General features: G+C 42.4%; 1 protein-coding gene and 1 non-coding gene across 2 annotated transcripts; both read left to right on the plus strand.

Annotated features, from left to right (window-relative positions):
• Nucleotides 1-740: 740 nt before the first annotated feature.
• LOC123454253 (calmodulin-1-like) lies at nt 741-2,806 on the plus strand. The gene has a single exon (XM_045133167.1). The coding sequence runs from the start codon at nt 846-848 to the stop codon at nt 1,293-1,295; it is 450 nt and encodes a 149-aa protein (XP_044989102.1). The 5' UTR covers nt 741-845; the 3' UTR covers nt 1,296-2,806.
• Nucleotides 2,807-12,431: 9,625 nt separating this feature from the next.
• On the plus strand, nt 12,432-12,562 carry LOC123454382. Its single transcript, XR_006633348.1, has one exon. It is a non-coding gene; the product is annotated as a small nucleolar RNA SNORA33 (small nucleolar RNA).
• Nucleotides 12,563-14,224: the final 1,662 nt, after the last annotated feature.

Genomic DNA, 14,224 nt, shown 5'->3' on the forward strand with positions numbered 1-14,224 from the left:
CTAAGCCATGTCTCCAGCATTTTTTTTGTTTTTTGAGGTAGAGTTTCACTGCAGCTCAGGCTGACCTGGAACTTACTATGTAGTCTCAGGGTGGCCTCGAACTCATGGCAATCCCCCAACCTCTACCCCCAAGTGCTGGGATTAAAGGTATGTACCACCACAACCAGCTTGCCTGCTGTTTTATAAATGTATATGTGTGTACCATAATGTGTGTGTAAAGGTCACAGGACAACTTTGAAATCTGTCCCTGCTCTTCCACATCATGTGAGGCAAGGTCTCTGGCTCTCGCTCTGCAGCTGTGATTGTTTTTGCTGTGTTCATCGAGAGCTTCCAGGATATTCTCCTGTCTCCACTTCCCATCTGCTGTCAGCATGCTGGAATTACAGAAGCATGCAGTGGCTTTTGGCTTTTTACATGGGGTGGTTTGAGAACTGAACTCGGGTCCTCAGACTTGAGCACAAAGTGCTTTAGACACTGAGCCATTCTCCCAGCCCATGGTTTCTGTTGGTAAGAATGCAGTTAACCAAGAAACTCTAAGAAAAAACAACAAAAAACTTTCATACCTGTTCTCTGTCATTCAGATCAATAATTCTTAGACTATAGATTTCATCATCAGGCAGCATATACACTTGGGCCACCTTTAAGGCATCTTCTAAGGAGGATGGAACATCTTGTTTAAGAATGTATCTGGGCCGTAGGGGGAGCGGTGGGGGCGGGCGGCGGCGGCGCGCGCTGCGGGCAGTGAGCGTGGAGGCGCGGGCGCGCGGCGGAGCTCGAGCTGCTGCAGCTGCTGCCGCCGCCGCAGGAACCTCGATCCCCGCGCTCCGGACACCCCGTGCCTCGCCATGGCTGACCAGCTGACTGAAGAGCAGATCGCAGAGTTCAAGGAGGCCTTCTCCCTCTTTGACAAGGACGGAGATGGCACCATTACCACCAAGGAGTTGGGGACCGTGATGAGATCACTGGGACAGAACCCCACCGAGGCCGAGCTGCAGGACATGATCAATGAGGTGGATGCTGACGGGAATGGGACCATTGACTTCCCAGAGTTCCTGACCATGATGGCCAGAAAGATGAAGGATACAGACAACGAGGAGGAGATCCGAGAGGCGTTCCGTGTCTTTGACAAGGACGGGAATGGCTATATCAGTGCTGCTGAGCTGCGCCACGTCATGACGAACCTGGGGGAGAAACTGACTGATGAAGAGGTGGACGAGATGATCCGAGAAGCAGACATTGATGGCGACGGCCAGGTCAATTATGAAGAGTTTGTACAGATGATGACCGCAAAGTGAAGGCCCGGGCAGCTGGTGATGCCTGTTCTCCTGATCTCTCCTCGCGCGCGCTCTCCTCTCTTCAACACTCCCTGCGTACCCCGGTTCTAGCAAACACCAATTGATTGACTGAGAATCTGATAAAGCAACAAAAGATTGTCCCAAGCTGCATGACTGCTCTTTCTCCCCCTTCCTGCCTCTCCCTCCACACCCTCATCGCTTCCTTTTGCCTCCCAACTTCCATTCACACCTTCCAGGCCTGATGCATTCATAACATGAAACCTACTCCTCTGGGAGGCCTCTGCCCTCCTCCCCCAGCCCGGGTGGCTCTCCCCCCGTTTCAGTTTGTTTCCTTTTGTTTGTCCTTTGGGTGCTGGGGTGGCTGCCAGCCCTGTCCTGGACCTGTGGGGAGGGGAGCAAGCCCTCGCCCGGGCAGAGGAGCATGCCCTCCGCCGTTGCATGCAACCAGCCCCGTGATTCCATGTGCAAACCCAGCAGCCTGTGGGGTGGGGTGCCAGGGAGGACGTTCAGGAAAGACTGACAGTCAAGGAAGTGTGGCAGTGACTGGATGTGGCCCAGGAGGGGAGCAAGGGGCAGGAAAAACTTGGAAGCTGGCATGCTTGTCACTTGAGGGGACACACAGAGCAGAACTCCAGTCCTACTGGCCCTGCTCTGAAACCATCTGGCTGGCTTTCCAAGGCCGGGCACAGTGGAGGTGGGGGCTCTCATTGGCCACCTCTGCCGCTCGTGCTTGCCCGTGTCTCTCCAGTGATCTCTGCTGTTCTGTAAATACCTGGTGCTAACATCCCATGCCGCTCCCCAAGGCCCGGCCGGCTGGCCACCCAGCCTAGGGCTGTCTAGGAACGGATATGGGAATGGTCGCCATGTAATGTGCTGGTGATCCTTTTTCCCCCACCCTTTATGCCCCTCAAAACTTTTCATTTTGTCCCAAACATGCCGGGCCAGCTGACGGGTGGGGAGAGGGGAGACAGACCCCACCACACTCACGAGAACCAACCTGCAATAAACACTCGTGTGGGCCACCGCGCAGAGGGCACCTGTTGCCTCTCTGGTGACTTGGCACCACTTCCTCCCCTCGCGCTGCCTCTGCCCTCACCCTGGCTGCCCCATTACCCAGCGGAGAGCATGATCCGCGCCCTCGCTTCTGCTGACTCGCCTCTGGGACATGTCGGTCAGTCAACGTGGGCAGTTCAGTCTGGGTCCGCTTCCTCTCTCTGTTTTCATCCGGCCCCCCAGGTTGATAAGAGGCTTTTCCTGGGACCTGCCCAGCTTTGAGACTCTTCTCCACCCCCTGGCACCAGCCTCAAGGGAGGTAGGGACAGGTCAAAGTGGGAGACCCAGCCAAGAGCTGAGGGCAAGGGCAGGTAGGCGTGAGGCTGTGGATGTTGCAGAATGTTTTGTTTTTGTTTTTTGTTTTATTTTGTTTTTTAAACCGGGCAATATTGTGTTCAGTTCAAGCTGTGAAGAAAAATATATATCAATGTTTTCCAATAAAATACAGTGACTACCTGGAAAAAAAAAAAAGAATGTATCTGACCACTCTCTGAAAGAGAAGCAGTGTGCACATTTCTTAATATGAAACCTCAAAGAACCCACAAATCATTTGCTTACAAGACAAGTGTCATAAACAATTTTTTTGTTGTTGTTTTTGTTTTTCGAGGTAGGGTTTCACTGTAGTCCAGGCTGGCCCGGAATTCACTATGTAGTCTCAGGTTGGTCTCGATCTCTCAGCGATGCTCCTGCCTCTGCCTCCCGAGTGCTGGGATTAAAGGTGTATGCCACCACGCCCAGCTTCATTTTTAAAGTTTTAAATGCAGCAAAAAACTAAACTATATGAAAGATTAAAACATAACTTATATTTGGGATTGCTTTTTGAGTTGTCATCTTCTTTAAACTTGTTATTTGTTGATCATAATATTCTCATAAGCAAGTGGAACACATATAATTGTATCTAGCAAAAAAAATCTAGCTCTTTTAATTTTTAACAATATAAACTCTTTACTGGATTTCCCATGTTGCCATAGAAATATAACAAAGTAAAGATTCAACTAGCACACTGACCATTATTTCCTTGTTTAAGAGATTCACTTCTCTTATTCCATAGCCTTGTAAAATTTTCTTCATCTCCATTAGTTTGTGACTTTCTTGTAATAACTTGACTCTAAAAGAAAAATTGTAAGGCTTGGGCTGGGCAGATGGCTGGAGGCCCTGGCCTGCCCATTCTCTCTTTTCCTCTTTCTTTGTCAATAAATAAATAAATATATAAATATATAAAATATTTTAAAAAGAGGAAATTTAAAGCAGTGCATTAAAACAGGTATGTGAGGGGCTGGAGAGCTGACTTACTGATTAAGACACTTGCCTGCAAAGGCTAAGGACCCAGGTTCAGTTCCCCAGTACCCACGTAAAGCCAGATGCACAAGGTAGAACATGTGACTAGAGTTTCGTGTGCAGTGGCTAGAGGCCCTGGTTTGCCTATTCTCTTTCTCTCTCAAATGAATAAAATAAAATAAAACAGACTGACCTTGAAATAGGAATAATGGGAAAGAACAAATGAAATTTTCCATTTGGTAGACTCAAAAGAGACAACAAAACAGTTTTCTCTCCACACACAGACAAATATAAATTGGCCATTTTAATATTGAAGGCTAATTCATCATACCATACCATAGAAATCCAGTGCCCAGAGGATGCAAATCCTAACTCATTTGGTTTTTTTTTTTTTTTTTCTGTTGTGAAAAATATCTCTGTCAGCTGAAGTCCATGTTTTGGCCAGTTTGCCTTTAAAAAATATTACATACTATTAAAACAGTGTTTATGCTACTGCAAAGGTAGAAAATGTCAATTACATTGGCATGACCTTATCAGTTAATTCAAAGTTCCAGGATGATTTCTCCAACCATTCTGCAAGAATGTTCTAAAATAGATAAACCATTTAAAAATAAAATTATGGGCTGGAGAGATGGATTAGCAGTTAAGGCATTTGTCTGTGAAGCCAAAGGACCCAATTTCAATTTCCCAGGACCCACATAAGCCAGGTGCATAAGGGGCACATGTGTCTGGAATTCATTTGCAGTGGCTAGAGGTCCTGGCATGCCCATTCTCTACCTGTCTCTCTTCTATCTCTCTCTGCTTGCAAATAAGTAAATAAAATTAAATAATAAAAATAAAATTATTGGGCTGGGGAGTAGATTAGTGGTTAAAGCACTTGCTTACAAAACCTAAGTACCCATGATAGAGTGCCCAATACTCACATAAGCCAGATGCACAAGGTGCCAAATGTGTCTGGAGTTCGTTTGCAGTGGCTAGAGGCCCTGGCATGCCCATAAATAAATAAACAAACAAAAACATCTTCAAAATTAAATACTCAATAGATAATCACTTCATCCATAATGATCTAATGTAAAAATTAAATTATTAAGAGTAGAGATATTGGAGTCTGGATAGATTACTTAGCAGTTAAGGTGCTTACCTGTGAAGCCTAAGGACCCAGGTTTGATTCCCTAGTATCCACATAAGCCAGATGCAAAGAAGGTGCATGTGTCTGGAGTTCGTTTGCTATGACTAGAGGCTTTGGAGCACCCATTCTCTAGCTCTCTGCCTTTCTCTTTCTCATAAATAAATGTTTTTTTAAAGTATAAAAATAATAAATAGTAGAGATATTGGAGCTAGAGAGATTGCTTAGTGGTTAAGGAAGTTGCCTGCAAAGCCTAACAATTCAGGTTCGATTCCCAGTATCCATATAAAGCCAGATGCACAAAGTGGCACAGGTGTCTGCAGTTGCTTTGCAGTGGCTAGAGGCCTGGGGGTGCCAATACTCACTCACCCTCTTTCTCTTTCTGTGCTTGCAAATAACAAAATAGATTATAAAATAAAGAGTAGGGGGCTGGAGAGAGGGCTTAGTGGTTAAAGCACTTGCCTACAAAGCCTATGGACCTAGGTTTTATTCCCCAGGACCAATGTAAGCCAGATGCACAAGGTGACACATACATCTGGAGTTCGTTTGCAGTGGCTATAGAGGCCCAGGTGTACCTCATCTCTCTAGCTGCTGCTTTCTCTCTCTGTCTCTCAAAAATAAATAAAATATTAAAAAAAAAAAATAAAGAGTAGAGATACTGAAGGAAACTCACCTGTCACTCAGGTACAATCCTTCTCACATATGGTATCACATCATTTTGAAACCATGGACAAGGTGTTTGCAAAGAGAATAGTGTAGAAATTGAGTTGAGCAAGTTCTCAAGCATATTCACATCAAACTTACTTTGAAAGTTGAAGTTAAGTCTTAATTGACAAACTTTAACAACTCTTAAAAAGGCAAAGACCTATTCTATTTGAAAGCCATTTCAGGGGCAAGACAGTTAAGGAGAGGGGTGAATAAGAGCAAAGTACAATGTGTGTATATGAAAATGCCATAAAGAAACCTATTGCTTTTTATGTTAATTAAAAAGATAATTTCAGAAAAAAATAAATAATTTCAGGGACTAAAGAGATTGCTTAGCAGTTGAGGGGTTTACCTGCAAAGCCAAAGGACCCAGGTCCAATTCCCCAGGACCCACATAAGCCAGATGCACAAGGTGGTGCATGTATCTGGAGTTTGTTTGCAGAGACTAAAGGCCCCAGCGTGCAAATCAAGAGAGGGAAATTTGGGCTGGAAGGATGGCTTAGCAGTTAAGACACTGGCCTACAAAGCCAAAGGACCCAGGTTTGATTCCACAGGACCCACGTTTGCCAGATGCACAAGGGGGTGCACGCATCTGGAGTTCATTTGCAGGGGCTGGAGGCCCTGGCGTGCCCATTCGCTCTCTCCTTCTTTCTCTGTCAAATAAATAAATAAATAAAATATAAAATACATTTTTTTAAAAGAGGAGGAAATTTAAAGCAGTGCATTAAAACAGGTATGTGAGGGGCTGGAGAGCTGACTTATCAATTAAGACACTTGCCTGCAAAGGCTAAGGACCCAGGTTCAATTCCCCAGTACCCACGTAAAGCCAGATGCACAAGGTAGAACATGTGACTAGAGTTTCGTGTGCAGTGGCTAGAGGCCCTGGTTTGCCTATTCTTTTTCTCTCTCAAATGAATAAAATAAAATAAAACAGACTGACCTTGTAATAGGAATAATGGGAAGAACAAATGAAATTTTCCATTTGGTAGACTCAAAAGAGACAACAAAATATTTTTTTCTCCACATAGACAAATATAAATTGTATAGTTTAATATTGAAGGTTAATTCATTGCATCATACCATAGAAATCCAGTGCCCAGAAGATGAAAATCCTAACTCATCCGTTTTTTCTGCTGTTAAAAATATCCTCTGTCAGCTGAAATCCATTTTCTGGCTAGTGTGCCTTTAAAAAAATATTACATACTATTAAAACAGTGTTTATGCTACTGCAAAGGTAGAAAATGTCAATTACATTGGCATGACCTTATCAGTTAATTCTAAGTTCTGGGATGCTTGCTCCAACCATTTTGCAAGAATGTTCTGAAATAGATAAACCATTTAAAAGTAAAATTATGGGCTGGAAAGATGGATTAGCAGTTAAAGCCTTTGCCTGCGAAGCCAAAGGGCCCAGGTTCAATACCCCAGGACCCACATAAGACAGATGCACAAGGGCACATGTGTCTGGAGTTCATTTGCAGTGGCTAGAGGTCCTGGCATGCCCATAAATAAGTAAAAAACAAAAATATCTTTAAAATTAAATTCTTAATAGATAATCACTTCATCCATAATGATCTAATGTAAAAATTAAATTATTAAAAGTAGAGGTATTGGAATCTGGATAGATGACTTAGCAGCTAAGGTGCTTATCTATGAAGCCTAAGGACCCAGGTTTGATTCCCTAGTATCCACATAGGACAGATGCAAAGGTGGTGCATGTGTCTGAAGTTCGTTTGCAATGGCTAGAGGCCTTGGAGCACCCATTCTCTCCCTATCTGCCTTTCTCTCTTTTTCTTTCTCTCTCTCTCTGTCTCATAAATAAATATTTTTTAAAAAAGAGTATAAAAACAATAAATAAATAAAGAGTACAGATATTGGAGCTAGAGAGATTGCGTAGTGGTTAAGGAAGTTGCCTGCAAAGCCTAACGATTCAGGTTCCACTCCCAGTATCCACATAAAGCCAGATGCACAAAGTGGCACAGGTGTCTGCAGTTGGTTTGCAGTGGCTAGAGGCCTGGGGGTGCCAATACACTCTCTTTCTCACTCTCTCTCTTTCTCTGCCTGAAAATAATAATATAGATTTTAAAATAAATAGTGGGAGGCTGGAGAGAGGGCTTAAAGGTTAAGGCACTTGCCTACAAAGCCTAAGGACCCAGGTTCTATTCCCTAAGACCGACGTAAGCCAGATGCACAAGGTGACACATACATCTGGAGCTCGTTTGCAGTGGCTATAGAGGCCCAGGTGTACCTAATCTTTCTATCTGCTTCTTTCACACACACACACACTCTCTCTCAAATAAATAAAATATTAAAAAATGAATAAGAAGTAGAGATACTGAAGGAAACTCACCTGTCCCTCAGGTACAATACTTCTCACATATGGTATCACATCATTTTGAAACCATGGACAAGGTGTTTGCAAAGAGAATGGTGTAGAAATTGAGTTGATCAAGTTCTCAAGCATATTCACATCAAACTTACTTTGAAAGTTGGCCAGAATTAGAGTCAGAAGTTAAGTCTTAATTGACAAACTTTAACAACCCCTAAAAAGGCAAAGACCTATTCTATTTAAAAGCCATTTCAGGGGCAAGACAGTTAAGGAGAGGGGTGAATAAGAGCAAAGTACAATGTGTGTATATGAAAATGCCATAAAGAAACCTATTGCTTTTTATGTTAATTAAAAAGATAATTTCAGAAAAAAATAAATAATTTCAGGGACTAAAGAGATTGCTTAGCAGTTGAGGGGTTTACCTGCAAAGCCAAAGGACCCAGGTCCAATTCCCCAGGACCCACATAAGCCAGATGCACAAGGTGGTGCATATATCTGGAGTTTGTTTGCAGAGACTAAAGGTCCCAGTGTGCCAATCCATATTCTCTCTCTCTCTCTCAAATAAATAAATTAAAATAAATAATTTCAGGGCTGGAGAGATGGCTTAGCAGTTAAGGAGCTTGCTTGCAAAGAATTCCCCAGTACCAACGTAAAGCCAGATGCACAAGGTGGTGCAGGTATCTGGAGTTCATTTGCAGCAGCTAGAGGCCCCGGTGTGCACATTCTCTCTATTTGCCTCTTTCTCACTCTCTCTAAAAAATAAATAAAAATAGGAGCTGGAGAGATGGCTTAGCAGTTAAGGCTCTTTTTTTCTGAATTATCTTACTGAATGAATAGTGAGAGATACAAGTAATTCATGCAAATTTTTCAAGTTGGGGTGAAGAACCCAGGAACCAGATGGATGTCATGACAGGCTTCAGAGTCCTCAATAAGCCTAAGTTTCTGTTTCCCAGCAAGATCTAAGTTTTTTATCTTCTGGTAAGGATAGGCTTACCAGATACTGGAAACTGATCATGCCATACATTCCTGAAGTCATAAAGTTCATTTCCCCAGCTCCAGCCCGCCGACCTTGCCGTAAGGGTAGGCTTAACAGTTAAACCGGTTATGCCATACATTATGCCATACAGTCCTGAAGTCATGAGACATTCCCGTAGTCATGGATGAGCTCAATTCCCTTAGCTCCAGCCCGCCAACTTTGCTCACCAAAATCCTAAGCCAACCAGAAGAGTACACTGTTTAAATCAACCAATCATGTACCCATCCCCTTCTTGTATGTTCAAATCCCTATAAAAACCCTACCCTCCCGCTACTCGGGGCTCTTGTATGGACCCACTGCGTTGGTGAAGTCCAGAGACCGAGCTTAAGCCCGAATTAAAGCTCCTTGTCCTTGCACACGTGTTTGGTTCTCCTTGTTGGTCACTGGGGGTGTCGAGAACTGGGCATAAGAGGGGGAGCAAAATTTCAAGACATATCACATCAATGAGCATTAAATAATAAATTCCTTTTCACAGGAAGCAAAAGAGGTGATATTCTTTTTGTTTGTTTGTTTGTTTGTTTTGAGGTAGGGTCTCACTCTGGTCCAGGCTGACCTGGAATTAACTCTGTAGTCTCAGGGTGGCCTCCAACTCACGGCGATCCTCCTACCTCTGCCTCCCGAGTGCTGGGATTGAAGGCGTGCGCCACCACGCCCGGCTAAGGTGATATTCTAAAGAAAATACAATTGGAGAAAGGTGATAGTACAAATTCTAACTTTTTTGTGTGCTTTTTCATGGTCAGGTGTCACCCAGGCTGGCCTGGAATTCACAATGTCATCTCAGTTTGGTCTCAAACTCACATCTTCCTACCTCAGCCACTCAAGTGCTGGGATTACAGGCATGCCCTACAACACCTGGCCAATTACTAACCCTTTGAACCTAAATGTTGTATGTTAATATCAGTCAACATTAAGAGGATTTGAATAAACAAAATTTCTTTTCTTTTTTTTTTGGTAGGGTCTCACTCTGATCCAGGCTGACCTGGAATTAACTATGTAGACTCAGGGTGGCCTTGAACTCTTGGCAAACCTCCTACCTCTGCCTCCCAAGTGCTGGGATTAAAGGCGTGTGCCACAACACACGGATAACAAAAATTCTCTCTCTCTCTCTCTCTCTCTCTCTCTCTATCAATGAATGAATGAATGAATGAATGAATGAGATAGGGTCTCACTATGTTGACCAAGCTGCCCCCAGGCTGATTTTTCTGCCTCAACTTTACCCAATCACACTTGACAGCATATTAGTTTCCAACAATCAATTTCTCACTTCAGTAGCTAGAAAGCCATTATCAAAAAATATGCAAAATGTATTATCTGATTTCTAAGCCTGTGCACAAACAAGGTTTCCTTCTCTTAGCTATAAAAAAAAAAAAATCTCTAAGATCATCTTCACTGTTCAGGAATTCAATCCAAGAACTACTACTGAGAAGGAAAAAAATTAATAATATAACACAAAATTAAGGTTATATCTTCCCGGCCGGGCATGATGGCACATGCCTTTAATCCCAGCACTTAGGAGGCAGAGGTAGGAGGATCGCCATGAATTCGAGGCCGCCCTGAGACTACACAGTGAATTCCAGGTATGTCTGAGCTAGAGTGAGACCCTACCTCAAAAAACCAAAAAAAAAAAAAAAAAAAAGATTATATCTTCCAAGCGGGTATCATTATGCATCTTAATTAACTTTTATCTCATGAAGTAGAAAACAAAACTGCTACAAAGATTTTACAGTAAAAATTAAGTTTCTGAGCTAGGAGCAGGGTTGCACACCTTTAATCCCAGCATTCAGAAGGCAGAGGTAGGATCACTGTGAGTTTGAGGCCACCCTGATACTTCATAGTAAATTCCAGATTAGCCTAGGCTAGATCAAGACCCTACCTCAAAAACCCAAAACAAGGGCTGGTGGGATGGTTTAGAGTTTAAGGTGCTTGCCTGCAAAGCCAAAGGACCCAGGTTCAATTCCCAGAGCTCACATTAGCCAGATGCACAAGGGGGTACACACATCTGGTGTTCATTTGCAGTGGCTGGAGGACCTGGTGTGCCCATACTCTCTTTCTCTGTCAAATAAGTAAATGAATAGAAATAAAATGTTTAAAAAAAGAGAGAGAAAGAAAAGGAATTACATACCTAAATTTTTCTGGTCCAAATGCCCCATAAAAAGTAGTCAGCTTTTCATGAGCCCTTAGTACCTAAAGAAAAACACAGGTTCATGATGTAAATGTTGTTTGTAATGATATTACCCAATGATAATACCCCAAACCAGGTCTATTCTATTCCACAAGTCTTATGCACATTCTCATTTTATCTCATATTACAAGTTAATTTATAGTAACACAACTGCCTTTATTTGGCACACACACACACACACAAATAATAATAATGAAAACACTGGGCATGGTGGCATATGTCTTTAGTCCCAGTACTTGGGAAGCAGAGGTAGGAGGATCGCAGTAAATTCAAGGCTACCCTGAGACTACCAAGTGAATTCTAGGTCAGCCTGGGCTTGGGCAAGACTCTACCTTGAAAAAAGAAAAAAAAAAAAACCTAATAAGAATAATAAATAATTATAATGAAAACGGCCTCCTTCAGCTGTCCAGCTGACAATGACAGAAAGTGCTATGCAGCCTACTAGGGGAGAAGTCATCAACAGTCTTGACCCATAGTGCATCTTGCAATCTACACAATGGGTCAGCCAGGTCACACGTGCCCACTGGCGCAATAGTGGCATGTCAGTTATGGAGGTAACCAACTGCTCCCTGATTGGAGTTGAAGCTCACTCCCTGAGGGGGGAAATCCATGCCTGGTACTATAACCAAGTTAAAATCCTATGGCTTAGAAGGTCATAAACTATACTGGAGAAAAAGCACAGTTCTTTGGATAAATGGATCCATTGTGCTCAACAAATTTCCCTTTAAATGGTTACATTTATACCATAGATTAGGACTGCCCTTTATGTGGCCTGCTGGGTATGGTGGTGCATACCTAGCACGGGGGAGACAGAGGTAGGAGACCCTGTGAGGAGAGGCCAGCCTGGGAATACAGAGCAAGTTCCAGGTAAGCCAGGGCTAGACTGGGTCCCTACCTCAATAAAATAAAATAAAATAAAAGGGAAAAAAATAAAAGAAATAACCAGAATAGTCTACAGGCATACCACCCTGAACACTCCTAATCTCATCTGATCTTTGAAGCTAAGCAGAACAGGGCCTGGTTAGTACTTCAAAGGGAGAAATACCCAGAATATGCACATCAAATAGAGACAGGAAGTAAATTAAATACCTAGAGGTCAGAGTAAATGATTAACTGTTAATAAGAAAAGAACTCCACAGATTTCTTCTTAGAACGATGAAAAAAATGTACGTGATTGTGGTGATGGATATACATAACTCAGCACATTAACTAAAAACCACTGAACTTTAGGTGGGTGAATTGTATGGTAGGTAAATTATCTCAATAGTGCAAGGATGAAACAGGTAGTAAAAAAAATAGGACAAATCCTGCACTGAGAAGACTAAAGCAGAGGTAGGAAGATCTCCATGAGTCTGAGACCAGCCTTGGCTACGCAGTGAGTTTCAGGTCAGTCTGACTAGAAGTGGACCCTACCTCACAGAAATGAAACAAAGCCAGCCAATTCATCTGCCTATTGGAATGTGTTTCTGCAGAAATTTAGAAGAGGCTGGCAATAGTAATTCCATGTAACAAGCTTTAAGGACAACTACAGTCATTAAGGTTCCCCAAAATGCTAAAATATTAGAATGTTAAATCGTGTTCATCTTTATTAAAATTTTACTGTAACTTCTCCTAAGAGACTAATAAAACCTGAAAATGTAAATAAACTGCATGTAAAAATCAGTAAAATAGGACATGCTGAGAAAATAAAACACAAAAAATGTGTTTGAGGTAGGATAATGTATAAATGACGAAAGCAAATTCAGAAGAAGAGAAGCAGAACAGCTTACCCTGGCTTTGGCATAACTAAGCATCTCGTGGGTTGTCTCGTAGGTTATCCACTGGGCCATGAGGCAATAATTCACTACGAATTCATCATCCTGTTTCAGAAGTGTCAGATACAGTGAGTAATGTGGGTCAACACAGCAATCTAAATATTCTACTTAATGACTGAGAAAGCACACCTGGATTTTACGTAGATTTTCCTTAGCTTCCTCTCCAAGCTGATGCCACGTGGTCTGCTCAGTGGTCTCCACAGAAATCAAAGCTAGCTTCTCCAATATGTCATGTGCTTTTACTTGGTAAACAAGCTGCAATACAAAACCATGGCACATCCAGTGACTTGAAGTATAATACCTGAGGATAGTCTCTCGGCAAACTGTGCGAGACATGCTATTGTGAAATGATGAATCATTGTGTGGTTCAGAAATATGGCTCAGAGAAGGTAATTCTTGGCTATTTGAAAGATAATCCATCCAGATTATTAAAAATTATTGAAACTACTTTTATCAAGTTCTAACTAAATATGTCAAGCAATGTACAAAGAATGCTACATGAACTTAGGTATGCCAACAGCCTAAGATCCATGAATGGATGAACAGGTAAGCAGAATGTGGTATATACACAATGAAATTTTACTAAGCCACTTAAAAAAGAAGGAAAACCTGTCTCTGGCCACAAGGAACAACCAGTAGGACATTATGCTAAGTGAAATAAGCCAGGCACAGGATGACAATGCATGACCTCATAGAGGTGAGGAACTGGAAAACTCACAGAATGCTGGTTACAGGAACAAAGGGAGAAGGAGTAGAGGAAGGTAGGGAAAGTATTCACCAAAGTGCACAAACCTCCAGTTAAGAGAGAAGGAGTAAGTGTTTGCTTTTTTGGTGGCGGGGGAGAATGAGGTAGGGACTCACACTATCCCAGGCTGAGGAGCTAGATCTCACTCTGTAGTTTGAGGCCAGTGAAGGAGGAATAAGTCTTAGAGCTTTATTAAATAGTATGATAACTGTTGGTAATAATATATCTTGGGCTGGAGAGAGGGCTTAGCATTTAAAGCATTTGCCTGCAAAGCCAAAAGGACCTCAGTTCGATTCCCCAGAACCCACAAAAACCAGATGTACAAGGTAGGGCATGTGTCCAGGGTTCATTTGCAGTAGCTGTAGGCCCTGGTGTGCTCATTCTTTCTCTTTCAAATATATTAATGAATTAAATATATATATATACTTAATATATATACATTTAATTTAAAAAGATATATATATATATATATATATGTATGTATGTATGTATGTAAGTAAGTAAGTAAGTGAGTGAGCAGGGTATGTTGGCACATGCCTTTAATCACAGCACTTAGGAGGATCAATGTGAGTTTGAGGCCAGCCTGAGACTTCACAGTGAAATCCAGGTCACCCTGGGCTATAGTTAGACCCCCAACTTTGAAAAACAAATACAACAACAACAA

This window comes from Jaculus jaculus, chromosome 13 (genome assembly GCF_020740685.1).
Source record: "Jaculus jaculus isolate mJacJac1 chromosome 13, mJacJac1.mat.Y.cur, whole genome shotgun sequence".
Taxonomy (NCBI): domain Eukaryota; kingdom Metazoa; phylum Chordata; class Mammalia; order Rodentia; family Dipodidae; genus Jaculus; species Jaculus jaculus.

Excerpts from the sequence above, each read along its gene's own strand:
- LOC123454253 (XM_045133167.1), top strand. The coding sequence starts at position 846 with ATGGCTGACCAGCTGACTGAAGAGCAGATCGCAGAGTTCAAGGAGGCC.